The 17,718-nt window shown below is 41.5% G+C and overlaps 1 protein-coding gene across 1 annotated transcript in view; it reads left to right on the top strand.

Annotated features, from left to right (window-relative positions):
* Window positions 1-17,718, top strand: part of faf1 (Fas (TNFRSF6) associated factor 1) — an 88,132-nt gene that overhangs the window by 4,917 nt on the left and 65,497 nt on the right. Inside the window, exons 4-8 of the mRNA XM_061684548.1 lie at window positions 110-156; window positions 4,161-4,420; window positions 4,534-4,625; window positions 4,919-5,010; window positions 14,620-14,725. Coding sequence (XP_061540532.1) covers window positions 110-156; window positions 4,161-4,420; window positions 4,534-4,625; window positions 4,919-5,010; window positions 14,620-14,725 — 597 coding nt within the window. The remainder of the gene's footprint in view (window positions 1-109; window positions 157-4,160; window positions 4,421-4,533; window positions 4,626-4,918; window positions 5,011-14,619; window positions 14,726-17,718) is intronic.

The raw sequence follows: 17,718 nt of genomic DNA on the forward strand, positions 1-17,718 counted from the left end.
AATTACAATAGAATTGTTCCAAACTATAACACAGGATTTAATTCGGGATGTCATGACATACCCCAGATTTTAGTATATGTCATGTCTTTTTCTGTGTCACTCAAAACAGGCAGCCATCAATGGAGTGATACCACAGGAGAATGGCATCTTGCAAAGGTAAGAAGCCAGATTCCACACACTCCCTGTCGAAGAGAATAGCATCAGATTATCTAATGCTACATGACTGCATGCATGACACCCTTGGCCACGTACTGTTGTTATCACAAAGGCGGTACAGTAAAGCATGAAATTAGCGTTATTATAGAGAGATCCTCCAGACATTTGCACAGTTGTTCAGGGTGTGGGCATGTGAGGCACTGAAGAAAAATAAGTGACATGAAGCGAATACGCATCACTGTGTTGTCACACAGTAGTAACAAAACATTTTTAAAGAAAAGGTCAAGCATGTTTGTTGCTGTTTTTTTCCCCCCCTGTTTTTCACAATCTTTGTATGTAACCGTATGGACATAACTCAAAAAGATTTGGAAGAAACTTAGATTCAGTGGTACAATTTGATGACCTTTTTTAATGATCATGGTGCAGAATGTGGATTTGTATAATTTTTGTGTGTCCATGATGAGATAATATTCAAAATAAATATCAGTATGCAGAAAGAAACCTGAATACCCTCTATTCCGGAACACCAACCTCTGGTTTGTTCAAATTTTAAAAGAATTATCCCATAGGAAATAAAGGAAATTTAATTAATACAATTGATACAATATATTAATACAATGTAAAAAAAACAATAAAAATAGAATGTTTTACACAAAAAGTACTTAGACTTGTTAGGACAACCTTGGCTAAATGTACAAAACAACAGATTCAGAATAGATTTTTTTTCTTTTACCTAATCCCTTTCCTTTACCAATCACAATGACTTTAAAATGAACAATACGCTTTTTAAGGAGACTTTCATCGAAGCTTGGCCTTGTACACAGTTTCCGAATAGAAAAGATTCTTTTGTACCCTTCACACTCCTTCTACGGTTAGCTAACACTCATGAATGCACAAAGCCCATCTGAACCCATTCTGTTGTATTGCATTGTGTTGTATTCACAGCTCTAGTGTGTATGCATGTGCTGCAGCGTGGTTCAAGCCCTTAGGCCATGAGATTATTGTTGGTCTTTCTAAAGGGACTCACTCCCATGAATGGTTGCTGACTGGCAGTGTGACTAGCAATCAGCACATTTATTTAAGTGGTTGGCACTGGAAGAAGTGCAGCAACCACTGGCCAGTTCATAAACTCTGGGGTAACCTGAAGTGGAATCAGTTGGCGGCTACACAAGCACTCCTGTTTCACAATAGACTTCCTTTCGCATGTATCCTCTTCTCTAAGATGGTTGGGGAAAAGCCTACAGCTCTTGCTGGCACAGTTTGTCTGTGATAGACATGTTCACCTGTTATTATTCCAATTTGGGAACCTTCGAAACTGCACAAAACAGTGCTATTATGATATAGGGGCGAGCATACATATGTTCAGACAGGAACACTACAAGTCCACTATATATTTTCTACATGAGGGGTGTATAAATTGGGACACTATATTACTTTCAGATGCCATCTATCCATTTTCTGAACCGCTTATCCACACTAGGGTCACGGGCGTGCTGGAGCCTATCCCAGCTGACTCTGGGCGAGGGGCGTGTACACTCTGAACTGGTGACCAGCCAATCGCAGAGCACATCTCAACATTCGCACTCCATTCTCAACTACGGGAAATTCTTCAATTAACCTACCATGCATGTTTTTGAGATGTGGGAGGAAACCGGAGTACCCGGAGAAAACCCACGCAGGCACGGGGAAAACATGCAAACTCCACACAAGCCAAGTCTTGGTGTTCTTCGCTGACTCAGACGTCACGCAACAGGCGAGGCCCTGCCTTTTATAGTCAACGCGTTTAGTCACAGATGGTCACAGATACTACAGTATTGTGGAATGTGATGATGGCGACCCCGAGTGGGCAAAAATAATACCTGCACCTCACATGCATATATTTTGGTGTTATATGCATGAAGCTTTAAAATATATCCATCCATCCATTCATTTTCTGAGCCGCTTCTCCTCACTAGGGTCGCAGGCGTGCTGGAGCCTATCCCAACTGTCATCGGGCAGGAGGCGGGGTACACCCTGAACTGGTTGCCAGCCAATCGCAGGGCACATACAAACAAACAACCAGTCGCACTCACATTCACACCTACGGGCAATTTAGAGTTGTCAATTAACCTACCATGCATGTTTTTGGGATGTGGGAGGAAATTGGAGTGCCCGGAGAAAACCCATGCAGGCACGGGGCGAACATGCCAACTCCACACAGGCGGGGCCGGGGATTGAACTCCAGACCTCAAAACTGTGAGGCAGACGCTCTAACCAGTCGGCCACCATGCCGCCCTTTAAAATATATACACATAGTAAAATAAATATTTGGTCGCGACTTCATGGCCTTCGTCTTTCACGGGAGTGGTCTGGAATGTAACCATGTGATAAACGATGGATTACTGTATAATAAAACTAAATCCTACACAGCTTTTGAAGATTCCTGTCACACATGGGATTCAGGGCCCACAATTTAAACAATTTCAATTATTTATTTATGTTAAGATAATTTCGGCTTCCAGCTCATAAAACCCTCTAAATCAGGAATTTAAAAAAAATCAGCCCAAACTTTGCAGGCCATAAATGTTTTAAACTGAGTGTCACACACTAATCATCTACTAAACTCAACACCTCCACAGGTCATCAAATTGCTTCAGTTTGGTTCAATTATCTCAGTTGGGTTCAATATGGGGAAGACTGCAGACTTGACAACTGGTCAGAAGACCATCAGTGATACCCTCCATAAAATAGGTAAGCCACAAAGGTTAATAAGAAATGACGCTGGCTGTTCACAGAGAGCTGTGTCCAAGCATATCAATGGAAGGACAAAATGTTGCAGGAGAAGATGCACCAGCAAAAGAGATGACCGTGGGCTTCAGCGGATTATCAAACAGAGATCCAGAAAGAGTGGAATGAGGCGGGAGTCACAGCTTCAAAAACCACTAATACAGTCAGATGCATCTGGGCAATGGGCTACAACTGTCGCATTCCTCGGGTCAAGCCACTTCTGAGACTAAGACAACGTAGGAAGCTTCTCAACTGGGCCAAGGAGAAGAAGGACTGGACTGTAGGCCAGTGGTCCAAGGTCCTCTTTTCCGATGAAAGTAAAGCGTGCCTTTCATTGGGGAATCAAGGTCCAAGGGTTTGTTGGAAGACGGGTGAAGAACAGAACCCAAGCTGGTTAAGGTCCAGTGTGAAATATCCATAGTTAGTCATGATTTGGGGTGCAATGTCCAGTATAGATGTTGGTAAACTCTGCTTTCTTAAATCCAAGGTCACCGCAACAGTCTACCAGAATGTTTTAGAGGACTTCATGATTCCTTCTGCTGAGGATCTGTATGGAGATACAGATTTCATCTTCCAACAGGGCCTGGTCCCTGCCCATACCGCCAGAAGCAACAAAACCTGGTTTGATGCCCGTGCCATCATAGTGCTTGACTGGCCAGCCAACTCGTCGGATCTAAGCCCCATTGAGAATCTGTGGGATATTATCAAGAGGAAAATGAGGGGCACCAGACCCCAAAACAAACAACAACTGACAGCAAGCATCAAGGAAATCTGGCCTTCCATAACTTCCAGGCGATGCCACGGGCTGATTGCCTCAATGTCAGGGCGCATCGAGGCAGTGATTCCGGCAGTGATTCCCAACAAAGTATTGAAGATGAACATATCGTTTTGAAAGTACCATATTGTGATTGATTTAATGTGACCATAATTTATTTTTTTTATACAAAAACTGAGAAGTAAATGGTGATTTCTTCACAGTATTCAAATTTTGAATTCCTGATTTTATGAGCTGGAAGCCCAAATTATGTAAAAATAAACAAATAAAAACTTTAAATTGTGGGCCCAGAATCTATAATCTATGAAAGTTTGTCTTTTTGAATGGAATTATGAAAATAAATAAACCTTTCCATTTGAAAAGGGTCTCAATTAGTCATATGCATTATGTTGAGACTTTTTTTCCCCTCTGTTTCATGATGTTAAGGGGCACTTGTCGCTAACAGTTTGTCCCCCTGTAACAGTAACTTTTCCAGTGAGGCAAGCCAGGCCACCATGTACGGACCTCACAGCCAGTCAGAAGCTGCTGATGTCGTAGGCGAAGGCGCTGTTCCTTCGCAGTCCTCTTCGTCTCCTCTCCCGTTGTCTTCCTCGGCTTCCACGTTTTGCCCCAGCGCACCTTCCTCCCGACACATCGTAGAGCGCCTGCCTAGGATTCTCAATTTTAGGGTGGAGTACCGGCAACGCACTGTTGAACTGGTGTTGGAGGAAGGCAGCACAGTCGGTGAGCAGCAGCACTCAAACTGGACGCTTGATGTGTATACCATGCCCTATGTTATAGACACTTTGTTAAAGACACTTTGTACATACAGTATATTTTTTTGTCCTAAACCACAGGTGAAATCAAGCAAATCCTTGAGACAGAACTTGGAGTTCCTGTATCCAAAATGCAGCTGAAAGGATGGAAGAGTGGTGATGTGTCCGATAGTGTGAGTTTATGCCCGTCAATGAAGAAATAAACCTAGGGTTGGGCAATTAATCGATTGTATCCATTTATTAGAGTTTAATTGTTAAGATGATTGATTTATTTTTTATTAATCTTTTTGAAAGCGCGTCCCTGCTGACGTGCACTGTTTACACTAACAACATGACTGTGTGCAGTTGTGCAGCTGTCTGCAGTGTGCAGTTTTGGTTCCCAAATTTACCATTAAAGCAGACTATATTTTGTACAGTAGCAAGTGCAAAACTGTTCTGCACACACACAGTTGTTTCTTTGTTTTAGACGGTGCTACGAAGTTTACACCTGCCCAGGAACATTAGCCTGTATGTTCTGACCCCCGACATTACCCCTACCGCCAGCACCAGCAAAAACAGGTATGTCGCTTCAATTGATATATCATAAATCCTCCTCCAATCAACCTGGCACCCGACATGACACGGAGTAATGTAGTAGCTGAGAAACAGCACCAGGTGGCAGTCTATGACTACCAGTGGAGCTGTCCAGCAACCCAAGTTTAAAATCACTGGCCTGTTAGAGAGCCATTTGATCAGCAGTTCCTCTCATTCCTTGTGACATTTTGATAGGAACGTCCCCTGCTTCAATATCTTGTGTAAATAATAGTTTTATTTCCCTTCTTTGTATATTCCTGTCTGACATTGTTGCTTGCTCTGTTCTGTGTGTGTGTGGGTGTGTGTGTGTGTGTGTGTGTGTGTGTGTATATATATATATATATATATATATATATATATGTGTATATGTGTATATATATGTGTGTATATATGTGTGTATATGTATATATATGTGTATATATGTATATATATACAATTCACACTATATATTGTCTTCTCGCTTTTTTTTTTTTTTTTTCAGTAGTCAGTCCATTTTTTTAACAAAGTTTGTGGCACTTGAGATTTTGTTGGATTGCTTCCTTAATCCACCACTGCCCCGTTTGTCTCACTGAATGCCTGGCAGCATTAACAACCTTTCCCACTAAAATGTCACACACCTCACTGTAAATCCACAGCAGTAATATAATCACTTTTGGCAGCTGAATGCGCGATTGTCCTTTCATCAGTGTCACGTAAACATCATCCAATGCAGAATATCTACCCTTTATCTTACAATAATTAAAGGATAAAAAGCATTATTAGATTGGAAAAAAATCTGATTTATTTTTGATAAGCATGACATTGGAAGTCTTAATACTCACCCCTTTGAAGAGCAGAGGAATGCTGTCGTTGCTACTCTTGATGGTTTGAATTTGAAGTTTAACTTTTGAGGCATTTTTCAGAACATTTTGGCTGAACTCCAAGTTGTTCCTTTTTTGGGTGGTTTGACTTTGGAGCTTCCGCTGTACTACTACTAATACTACCTTCTAAATCTTCTTTGGATTATACGGCTAGATGCTTTAATGTCTTTTATAGAGATGGAAACTCTTGGGTTCTTTGTTGACTATTGATTTAATATCATATAATGTTGTCTGTGTCCAGTGAAAGCTGAATATTAATTAGCTTTATCTAGAGAATGGATTGATTAAAAAGCATATTTTATTTGTGCTCTGTATGAAGAAGATATACTAATATGGAGATACTGTTTTCGTCAGACAAAAACAATACATATGGTGTCTTTAGAATGTCAATTTCGCTCTTAATGTAATGTAACAAAATTGCAAAGTGTAATAACCATATATTGAGATTTTTAAAACTGACCACAAATACTAAATTTAGAACCAAACGGCAGTTCTCATAAGCCAATACATTTACTTTGTGATGACGTCTACCCAAGCGTCATTTCACAGTTAAATGGCCATACAGCTGAGTTGTCAGCCAACAGTCTTCATCGCCACAGTGGTCCCTCACACTCGCGTGTGTCTGTCTCTTGTCATCATCTCACTCCTTTGCTAACCGCTGTGCCATTTTAGAGAGACCCTTGCCTTTTCTCCAAGTGTCATCGATATAATTTTAGGTGTTGTGAGCTCATTATACTGTGTCAGTTATTTTGGGGCAGTACATTTGGGGCTGAATTGAAGTGGATGCCCCCCGAGCACGCATTTGTGTTTGTGTATAAATTTGTGCTCATATAATGACTCTGCTGTCACACAGGGGGAGGATAGGTGACTGATCATGGCGAAGGCGCGGGGTAGTACCCCACAGCGGGACAAGTCAAGCTGTTAGCTCGCAATAAAAATAAACCACTCACACCTTTTATCTATCGAGTACACACAATTCGTGTGTACTGTGCTTATTAGAGAGTACCTCAACCTAAAGGTTGCAAGGACATCTCATCAACCCCAAAACAACGTGGCAACATAATCTGCGACAGTTACACACTTGGTACAATTAACCACATTAAGGTATTTAATGTTTTCAAAAGAGCTGTCCTAAGTACACACACTCACACTTTGACACAACAGAGGAGTCAGGTAAAAAAAAAAAAAATGTTTAAGGCACACTCCGAATTGATATATCGATGTCTATAACAGGACGAAAGGTTGCTGCTTTCTAACATCGTAACCGATTTCATCTCGTTAAATATTTGTCTTACACTTAATGACTATACTGAATCAGGTCCATAATTTACCCACCAAAATGTAGCCTCATTCTTTTTCTTTTGCTGACTACAAATGCAAATGTCTCATAATGCAATGACTTTGGCTCGTGCACTTCACACGTCTAAACCAAACGAGCTGATTAAACAGTGCTGCAGTGTCATTGCGATCCTGCTGAGTAAACTCCTCTTAGTTGTCTTTGTTTGATTAGAAATAAATCTGAAGGCCTTTTGGAGATTCTCCTGTGACCACATATCCATCACTGCTAGTTATTTAGTTAGTAATATGATAAGCTGTTGGCATCACACAGTTAAAGCGTGCTCTCTGTGCCTATGTCGATGAATAAGAGCGGGTGTCGAGGAGGAGCTCATCTCTTGCATTAATGATGAAGGCCTGATAAATATTTCAAGTTGAGCCTCTTTGCTTTCCTCTCTGTTTATTCTGAGCTCAAAGTCGCCTGGAGGCTGTTTGCCCAAGAATGGTTATTTTCATTTGACCTGGCAAAGAAATTTTAAATTGCAAAAGTGATTCATTAGGTGCTGTGGGGTCTTATTGCACCTTTCTGTCCCTCATCTCTGGTTTGCGTGATGCACAGACGCTTTTCGGGGGACAGCTAGCAGGTTGGCAAAAGCCTGAAGGAAAGTATTTAACAGTGAGCATGCTGTTTAACTTTGGGACACAATGGTCGAGCGAAACACAGAGCCTGAATGGTTTCGCATCCTCCTCCTTTGTTGTGGATGCAAAAATTGGTGGCGGTAAGAAGAGCTTGTTTGATCTCCCTGATCTCCTCTGTAGCCATTGGAAACAACTGATCATATTTGAGTTAAGTGTGCTTTTGAGTGAAAACTCTGGACACTTTGTTTGCACATACCAGTGGATGGGAGTTTGGGAAGGATGCATTTGCCACATTGTGTGTATGGGTATTTGTACTTTATATTCACATGCCACATTGTGTGCGTGTATGTGTTCGGCAGTGCAAGTTTAATAAGGTCTAGAGTCTGCTCTGTGCCACGGGGACTCACAGCTTAAGAGATGGGCTTACCTCAGAATGAAACCAATCTGTTTAGCCCTCTCTTCTCCCCCGCAAACTGCTCAATTTTTCTGTCTATAAAGTTAAATGACATTTTCCTCCCGGCACCCTTATGCCAAGTCAAGTACCTTCAGATATAACCAGTCAACTTAGAATGTCACTGAGTGTTATGTGTTCAGTGAGAAGACAGAAGCAAATACTTAGGCATCCACATTACAACCCTTGAGGTGACTGAGTGGTGGAAGCGACCGGGATAAGGAATGGTCTTTTGACGAAATGGGGAATTGTACGAATTTTATTTCAAATGTTATGAATGTTTATGGCTTTCTCCACAGTTAAATATTTAATTCTAGAAGAAATTATATTCCAACAAGTGCCTTAGACTTGGAGCTAAAGCTCCTCACACTGAAATACACAAGCCGTCTTAAATAAAACAAAGTAAGTGAAGCTGCTGATTCTTTACAACTTCAAAATGTTGCTGCAACAAACCCTTGACCCTCCGTTTGTTTTCACTTATATGACAGTCTGTTTGGGCATCAAACTAGCTGGGCCTGAATTAAGTATGCTTTTTGCTGGTTTGTGCAGTGGAGTTAAAGTCCATTGAGCCTCCATTGCGTCAAGACTTGACAACTACACAATATAAAGTCACGAGTAAAATGTCTATTTTGATAAAATTCCACATGATCGTCAAAATTCTTGAAGTAGAATAATCAATATATCTAAATGTTGTTTACACCTTGTGTGAGAACCATCTGGCTACAAGAGAGAGATGAGAATTGACACAAAAATGAGTGACTGTGAATAGTGTTATCTCCATTTATGTGTTTGATATTTTAAGTGACAATACTTGTATCATAGAACACAATGAGCGAGCTACATCTTAAACAGAGCTCCACCCAGGAAAACGCCAAATTGCCATCGCCGAGTGAGGAAGATGTTCCCTCTTTGCTGGAAGGACAGAGTAACACTTCCAGTCAGTTTACTCTCGATCTCTGTCTATTTAGAAGTAGAGTTGCCTGCCAGCAGTATCTCAGGATTGTGTCCAAACATAATCATGATATTAGCTAGATCCTTATTTATGTGTCCCTACCCCTACCATTTATGCTCACTCGCTCTCTCTCACCCCCTCTCGCTGTTAGGCACACAACTCTCGAGTCCTTCTGCTCAACCCAATTACATATGCATCCATCCCTCCCTTTCCACACATTTCCAATCTTCCTTGGTTAGCTACAACAAACATTAAATTTACATATTGATTCCGTAGTTTTAGTCAATGTAAATATGCTGTCATTACAGTAAATTTGAGCTTCTGTTAGCATAAGATCGTCCAGATCTGCTCAGATTAAGAGTGTGATTGCATAATTAATGTGTATGCTACATATTAATTCCCCATCCTTTCTCCCAAGTCTTCCTTCTCTCCTTGGGTTCTGAGCCCTGATTAAGTGTCTGCTTCGGCCCTTAAGCCTCCCATTGATATTCAGTCGCACAAACCTAGCGTTTGCTTAAAACGCTACTTAACCTCACAGCTTATTGTAAATGAAGCTTCCAAAAGTTGATTCCCTACCGCCTCCTCCTCCACGTGAGGCACACAAAGTGTCTGCTTTTGCGTTGTGGCCACTGCTCCAGGCTCTTCGTAAATCACTTAGAAAATTCAACACCTAGGCCCAACTGAATAAATTGTACGCCTTTATGCAGTAAATATCCACTTCCTACACAGACCTGAATATGGTCCTTAAAATTCTTTTTTTTTTTTTTTTTTTTTTTTTTAAACTGAGTAACCTGGGTAAATATTGAATGAAATCTCCCAATGTAAAAAAAAAAAATATATATATATATATATATATATATTTTTTTTTTTTTTGGGGACCTGCACCTTAGACAATGCTACATACCTTCACAAAGTTTTATCGCAAGTAATTTGTGCATAATCCTACAAAAAAAACAAGCAACACTCATCCTTGGCAGGGGTGAACTTCATTAATTCCATTTTCCCTGAGGGTGTTCGGACCTGTTAGTAACATTTGTTCTGAGTGATCCGTTTGTGCCAGTGCATGTGTTGACACCTGGCAATTATCATGCACCTCCAAATGCATCTCGAGTGGCCACCTGTGATTGGATTGCGCTTTCTGTAAATGTGGAGGGAGGTTGTTATGTATCAATTGTGTTAAGCACTTCCACTATACCACTATCTTTCATGGACATGCAACTCTTGATTACAGTGGTACCTCAGTGTAGGAGTGACCCGACTTACAAGCAATTTATCAAGACACGAGCAGTTGCTTGGCCCATTTTATTTTATTTTTTTTGGTTTTGTTTTGATTTGACAGCAGGCCTTTGTGTTACAAGTGCTAAATGGTGGCAGCAAACTTAATATGCAGCAGAAAAAGTGGCCAAGTGCTTGCTTCAAGCTGTTTATTCCCTTTACCAGTTAAAGTTTAAAGTGACATTTGCAGTAAAAAAAAAACAAAAAAAAACTTTTTTGTCATATATGTTTAAACTGTCTGTATGAACTGACAGTAGAATATTGTTAAAATAATCTTTTAAAAAATACCACTCTGGCCCCATCTAATGCCTCATGTAATTTGAATTATTACTGTACAACTGGTCACGATGGGACATGAATAGCCAATCAGAAAGTGGAGTGACGGGAGGCGTGAGCGAATAGTGTGTCAGTCGTTTGCTCATGTGCACCTCATGCTCACGAACCTTGTGTAGAAGGAGACTATTGTCTTGTTTTTGGCTGTATTATTTAACTGTAGTTAGCAACAAAAGTTAAAAAGAAGGACCTGGACAGCTCTCTACTTCAAAATAAGGGTAAAGCTGTAGAACAGTGGTGTGTGTCCTAGCTGCAGACTACTGCATGGCCGATGCTTGAAAAACCACCACGTATGTCATGTTGCCGTTCTGAGTCGTTCAGAATCGTCAGGTAAATTGATCACCTCTCTTGTAAACTGTATTTTTAATTGACTGTAGATTTAAAAAAATACAAAATCAAACCGGTAAAATTTCATGTAACGTTGAACGCTTGCAGCCGACCCTGAGGTGCACTTAGGTGAGCGGGACACAGCGGGACACACATCCTCCAAGCCAATTCCAGTGGGCCATCAACGAGATTATGCGGCCAAACGTATTTGCTCAACTGCCTTGACTCATATATGATTTTAAGTGATACCCTATTCTAAATCCATATGGTTTAATATGATTTTGGTCTACCCTTTGCAGCTATAACAGCTTCAACTCTTGTGGGAAGGCTTTCAACAAGGTTTAGGAGTGAGTTTATGGGAATGTTTTCCCATTCCTCCAGGAGCATATTTGTGAGGTGACACACTGATGTTGGACGAGAAGACCTGGCTCACTGTCCACTCAAAATCAACCCAAAGGTGTTCAGTCAGGATGAGGTCAGGACTCTGTGCAGGCCAGTCAAGTTCGTCCATACCAAATTCACTCATCCATGTCTTTATGGACCTTGCTTTGTGCACCGGTGCACAGACATGTTGGAACATGAAAGGGTAATCCCCAAACTGTTTGACTAACCAAAATCTCTTAGTATGCTGAAGCATTCAGTTTCTTTCACTGGAGCTCAAGGTCTAATATTTTGGACATTTCCAACTTTGTGGGAACAATTTGTAGATGGCCCTTTTCCTGTTCCAACATGACGGTGCATCAGTGCACAAATCAAGGTTCATAAAGACACGGATGAGAGAGTTTGATGTGAATGAACTTGACTGGCCTCCACAATCCTGACCTCAAACCTATATAACTCATTTGGATGAATTAGAGCGGAGACTGAGAGCTAGGAATTCTTTTCCAAAATCAGTGTGTAACCTCACAAAAGGGATTCTGGAAAAATGGTCTTAAATTCCCCTAAACACACTCTTAAACCTTATGGAAAGCCTTTCCAGAAGAGTTTAAGATGTCAGAATTGCAGAGGGTGGACTAATGTCATATTAAACCCTATGGATAAGAATAGGATGGCACTTAACTCCACATCCAAGTCAAGGCCGGTGAGAAAATACTTTTGTCAATATAGTGTATGTACAGTCCCCTCAAAAAGTATTGGAACGGCAAGGTCAATTCCTGTTGTATAATGCAGACATTTGGGTCACAAGATGAATATGAGACAAATTCCACCTTTTAGTTCATGTTATTTAAATTTATGTATGTTAAACAACTCAGAACAGAGCACCTTTTGTTTGAAGCCATCCACTTTTCAAGTGAGCAAAAGTATTGGAACATGTGACTGATGGGTGTTTCTAGGTGCTCAGGTTTTGCCTTTTAGATTGATTGTTTAAACATTAGATGGGAAAATTGATGAGCCACAAAAGATTTGGACCAAAGTTTTATGGACTGATGAGACCAAGATTAACCTCTACCAAAGTGATGGAAAGGCCAAAATATGGAGAAAGAAAGGATCTGCTTAAAAAACACAAAACACACAAGCTCATCTGTGAAGCATGGTGGAGGTAATGTCATGGGTTGGGCTTGCATGGCTGCTTCTGGAACGGGCTCATTAGTCTTTATTGATGTAAGTCATGATGGTAGCAGCAGATTGGAGTCTGGAGTCCACAAAACAATTTTGTCTGGCAATTTACAGAAAAATGGATCCAAACTAATCGGGAGAAGCTTCATCATGCAACAAGACAACGACCCAAAACACACTGCCAACACAACAAATGACTTAATCAGGGGGAAAAAGTGGAAGGTCTTAAGGCTACTTGCGTGGGCGGCGACTGTGCTAACGTCACTGTGGCTATCCCATGCGGAGTTGACCTTTTTAATCGGGTGCAACCCACGCGCACTATTTTGAAAGTGTGCTGCAGTTCTTTCTGTGTGTGGCAACAATTTGTGCCGTGTGCGTGTCAAGTGTCGTATAGGGGCCGCGCGGCCCAATGCGTCGGTCATGTGATACAATGCGGGCGCGGGAGTCTAAACAGGCATTTAGACTGGCCAAGTCAGTCACTGGACCTTAACCCAATAGAGCATCCATTTTACCTCCTGAAGAATAAACTGAAGGGAGAAACCCCCAGCAATGAACAAGAACTGAAAGAGGCTGTGGTAAAGGCCTGGAAAAGAAATTTCAAATGAAGAATGCAACAGTCTGGTGAAGTCAATGGGTCGCAGGCTTGATGCAGTTATTGCAAGTAAGGGTTATGCCACCAAATATTAAATGTTATTCACTTTAAGTTAGTTTAATAATGTCTGTTCCACTACTTTTGCTCACTTGAAAAGTGGGTGGCTTCAAACAAAAGGTGCTCTATCCCGAGTTGTTTAACAGATGTAGATGTAAATATCATGAAATAAATTCTGAACTTTTGTCTCATATTGATCTTTTGATTTGAAACTCAAATGTCTTCAGTATACAACAAAAAAAATGGAATTGAAGTTGTCATTCCAATACTTTTGGAGGGGACTGTATTACTGTATGTTGTTAAGAAATGTAATTAATGTTTTTGTAAAGTACTAAAGTATGGCGTGCTCTTTTCCTTATAAAAAAATAAATTTAATAAATTATGGTGGTTTTCTTTCGGGGCTGTAACGGATTAATACCATTTCCATTAATTTCAATGGGGAAAGGTATTATGAGGTACAAGTGTTTTAAGTTGAGCGTTATCAAGGAAAAATGTAAAGGTCAAGGCACCACTGTACTAGAAACAGTAGTGCTGAATTAGTGCCCCTGTTCATCTTTATAAACTATTTTAATTCAATTTTTGGGCTTGTGGTTGAGGTTGTGCTTTCCTTGGTTAATTTCATTATAGCTGGATTGTTGCCACATCAGCAGATTGAAGGACCGCATGCCGTTACTGTGCATGTGCTCATAACTGTGATGTAGCCTGCTGTGCTGAGCTCTGACCAGGCATGTTTAGACATAACGTGTGAAATGGGTGACAAGCCCCCAGAGGAGGCGTCCAGCTCCCTCTGTACCAGTTAGTATATCACTTATAAACATGTTTCAGCTTGCCTTTTACTTGTTGCTCCTAGTAGTAATCTTTGACCACCACCTTTTACCTACTTCATTGAGCATATGTTTTATCAAAGTTGTTTGGGTAGTCTGGCATTATGCTCAATCTTACAACCAACTTCCACAGAATTCAAGGTTTGGGCCTGGGCTAAGGAAGAATCCATGGCAGATAGGTTGTGAAGCATACACAACACTCACTTATTTCCCCTATGTTTTAATGTAAACATTTGTCGTTCTGTTTTAATGTCACGCAACCAATTACCTGATTGCGGGATGCTATGTTGTTCTGTGAAAGCGCACGGAACTGTCAATATCCCGCTTTGTTGTTTTATAGATTTGATTACATTTTCTGCATCACTCTATGTATTTCATTTCCTATATTCAATTCCATTTTGTTCCTATTGTAATTTCTCTCTCTTTCTCTCTCTCTTTCACACTTTGTCAAGTGCTCTCCCAGACTCGCTAAACCAGAACTTCCTGCTGGTCATCAGTCACCATGAGGCCCAGAGGGACTACAACCTCAACTTCCCCGGCTCTAGAACCATACAAGAGGTAAGTGGAAAAAAACACGAGCACACACAGGATCAGTAGGTCCTTTTAAATATGCACCTGCATGCATGGACTCTTTCATACGTAATATTGTGGTGCTCTGGTTCCCCATCAGGCAGCTTTCATTCCATTTGCTGAACATTGCTAGTCTATCTCAGCCATCGATTCATTATTCATCACAAATGATCACATTTCCAAGCACATAATTACTCTCACAGCTATGGCCCGGTACAACTCCCTCTTCTGCCCCACAATCCCAGTAAAGTGACTTTTACTCTCAAAAGTCTTAGCACTCGAGGAGGGTTTAAATTATTGAACGTTGTTTGATTTGGACATAACAAATACGTTTTTTTTCCCCTGCAACTAAACTATTGGTTTTACATTGTGTGTTGTAATTATCGTCTCCGTTTTATTGGACTCGGTATTAGGATGGTCCATCTCTCTAAACACCATTTATTACATTAATGCAAATTAAGAAAATTTATTTCTAACATTAAAATCTGTGTACTTGTCTATTTACAGTGAGTATACACTTCACAACATCCATCCAGCCATCCATTTTCTGAGCCGCTTCTCCTCACTAGGGTCGCGGGCATGATGGAGCCTATCCCAGCTGTCATCGGGCAGGAGGCAGGGTACACCCTGAACTGTTTGCCAGCCAATCGCAGGGCACATACAAACAAACAACCATTCGCACTCACAGTCACACCTACGGGCAATTTAGAGTCTCCAATTAATGCATGTTTTTGGGATGTGGGAGGAAACCGGAGTGCCCGGAGAAAACCCACGCAGGCACGGGGAGAACATGCCAACTCCACACAGGTGGGGCCGGGGATTGAACCCGGGTCCTCAGAACTGTGAGGCTGACGCTCTAACCAGTCGTCCACCGTGCCGCCACTTCACAACATACAACTGCATAATGATATCCAATTCAAGACTTGTAAATTGTTCTACAAAGCTTTGATTGACATGGTCAGTTAAGTTTTTATTTAACAGTGTGTTTGTTATTGTGGTGTGAGTTGGCCCTGGTGTAGAATTCTACTGCATCGCACATTTGATAAACTTCTTTCACTCTCCTTTCCCATTTGACAAGTTTTTTTTCAACTAATTATTCATTCTCCACCCGCAACGGGAAGTTACTGCTTGCTCACTGCTGCCCCTACTGGGCCTTGCTTCTCTGTGAGTGTGAAGATCACACTGATAATAATCAGGCTACGAGTGGGGCTTGTAATGGTGCTAATTGACCAGATTAGTATAACCAGCATCTGAGCAGGAGGGAGGCAGCTTGCCTCCCTGGTTTCCTGGCTCTCTCTGTATTTGTGCTGTCCTGTTCCTCCTCCTCTGTCATCTTCCTCTCCTCCTCAGCCAGATGGTTTTGATGAGCACCCACTGTGAACCTTAAGTGTTTCTACTGGGATTACAAACACTAGGGAGGGTTCCCTGTGGTGTGGGAGGGGAGAACCACGGTCCCAGAAAGTAGGCTAACTGTCTGCTTGGTGGGGGTGCTGTAAGAGGCCGTAGGGAACCACACGGGGACAATGTGGGCTTTAACGGGCCTCCATGTTGTGGTCTTTTCCTTACGCATGCTTGTCTTTAAGCATCTCGGGGGACCCCTAGTGACAAAATGAGGCCCAGAACTTTAACCTGAATAGATTTGGATTCTGCTCTCCCCATGTTGACCGTGCCCTTTTATACATTTACTCTTTAGCATGGCATCTTTGCTTTTTTTTTTTGTTACCATGATGATGAATTAAATAATGTTGTCACGCTATGTAGGGACTGATTGACATGGTCCATTTGCAAGGTGTCAAGACCAAATAGGTGAATTAAATTGGAAATGCTTAGAGAAGACAGTTATAGTTTAAATTAAAATGCGAATATAATAACTCAAAATGATCAAATCACATTTTTGACTCATTGCGTCTTAACTCAATTGAGGGAAAATGGAATTCAATACTTGACTGCAACTAACAGAAGCGGAATTGATTCAGTCTCATAGTTTGCTGTCTGAAGAGAAACATGATGTAGCTGTGGGATGTCAAGCAATAGTCTACTATCGTCACAATGACTTACCATTGAAAAAAAATCTGAGAACATTTAGAGAAATTTGCTCATCACAATTTTTTTTTTAACAATGATCTGTTCATTTATTGTCAATTTCACCCATGATGAATTCAAGAAATGTAGTCAAATGGCTATCCAGGATCCATGCATCCATTTTCCATCCTGCTTATCCTGTTCATGGTTGCCGGGAGCTGGAGCTTATCCCAGCTGACTTTGAGCAAAAGTTGAACTCCCCTAAAGTGCTACTACTGGTCGCCAGTCAATCAGATTCACACTTTGCCTGTACAAAAATCAGGCAACTGAACTTCTACACCATCAGTCTCTCCGCCATCCAGGATGTGGAGTGTGTTTGTGCTATTACTAAGACTTGAGAGTGCAACAAAGAAGTAACACCATATTCAGCCAGCCTGTCTCCCTCTTTCTCTTCATACTGTGTCTACTCACAGACATATGGACTCTACTACAGAGCACCCTTCTCTCGCCGCTCACTCTTTTGTCCCAGTGAAAACTAGCCGAAGGTCCTGCTTGTGCATATCAATAGGGAAAGTCCTGTCTTCTTGTTTGTCTTAGCACAAGGCTATAGCTTTGCCTTGTGGCTCTTAGGGATCTGCCCTTGCCCCTCCTTTTCTGTGCCTTCATTCTCCATGTCTCTCCCAGTGTCCCCTCTCTAACTTCTTTCTTCTCCATGTCCCGAACACAGGGCTGGGTACACTCTGATTGGCATTACTAGACGAGTGAGGGGGTAAGTAGCTGGCTAGCATGTGAGCTAAGCTGTAGAGCAAATGTTTGCCAGGGAAGTAGCGGGTAGAATAGAGATGGCTGCCGGGCTCCAAGTTGTCCGTGACCAGACCCGTTGTCCTGGGGATTTCCTTCCTCTGCTGCCCCCCGGGGTTGGGCCTGGGGCCCATCCGTGTTTCGCAGCTGGGAGTCAT

This window comes from Phycodurus eques, chromosome 8 (genome assembly GCF_024500275.1).
Source record: "Phycodurus eques isolate BA_2022a chromosome 8, UOR_Pequ_1.1, whole genome shotgun sequence".
Classification (NCBI taxonomy): Eukaryota; Metazoa; Chordata; class Actinopteri; order Syngnathiformes; family Syngnathidae; genus Phycodurus; species Phycodurus eques.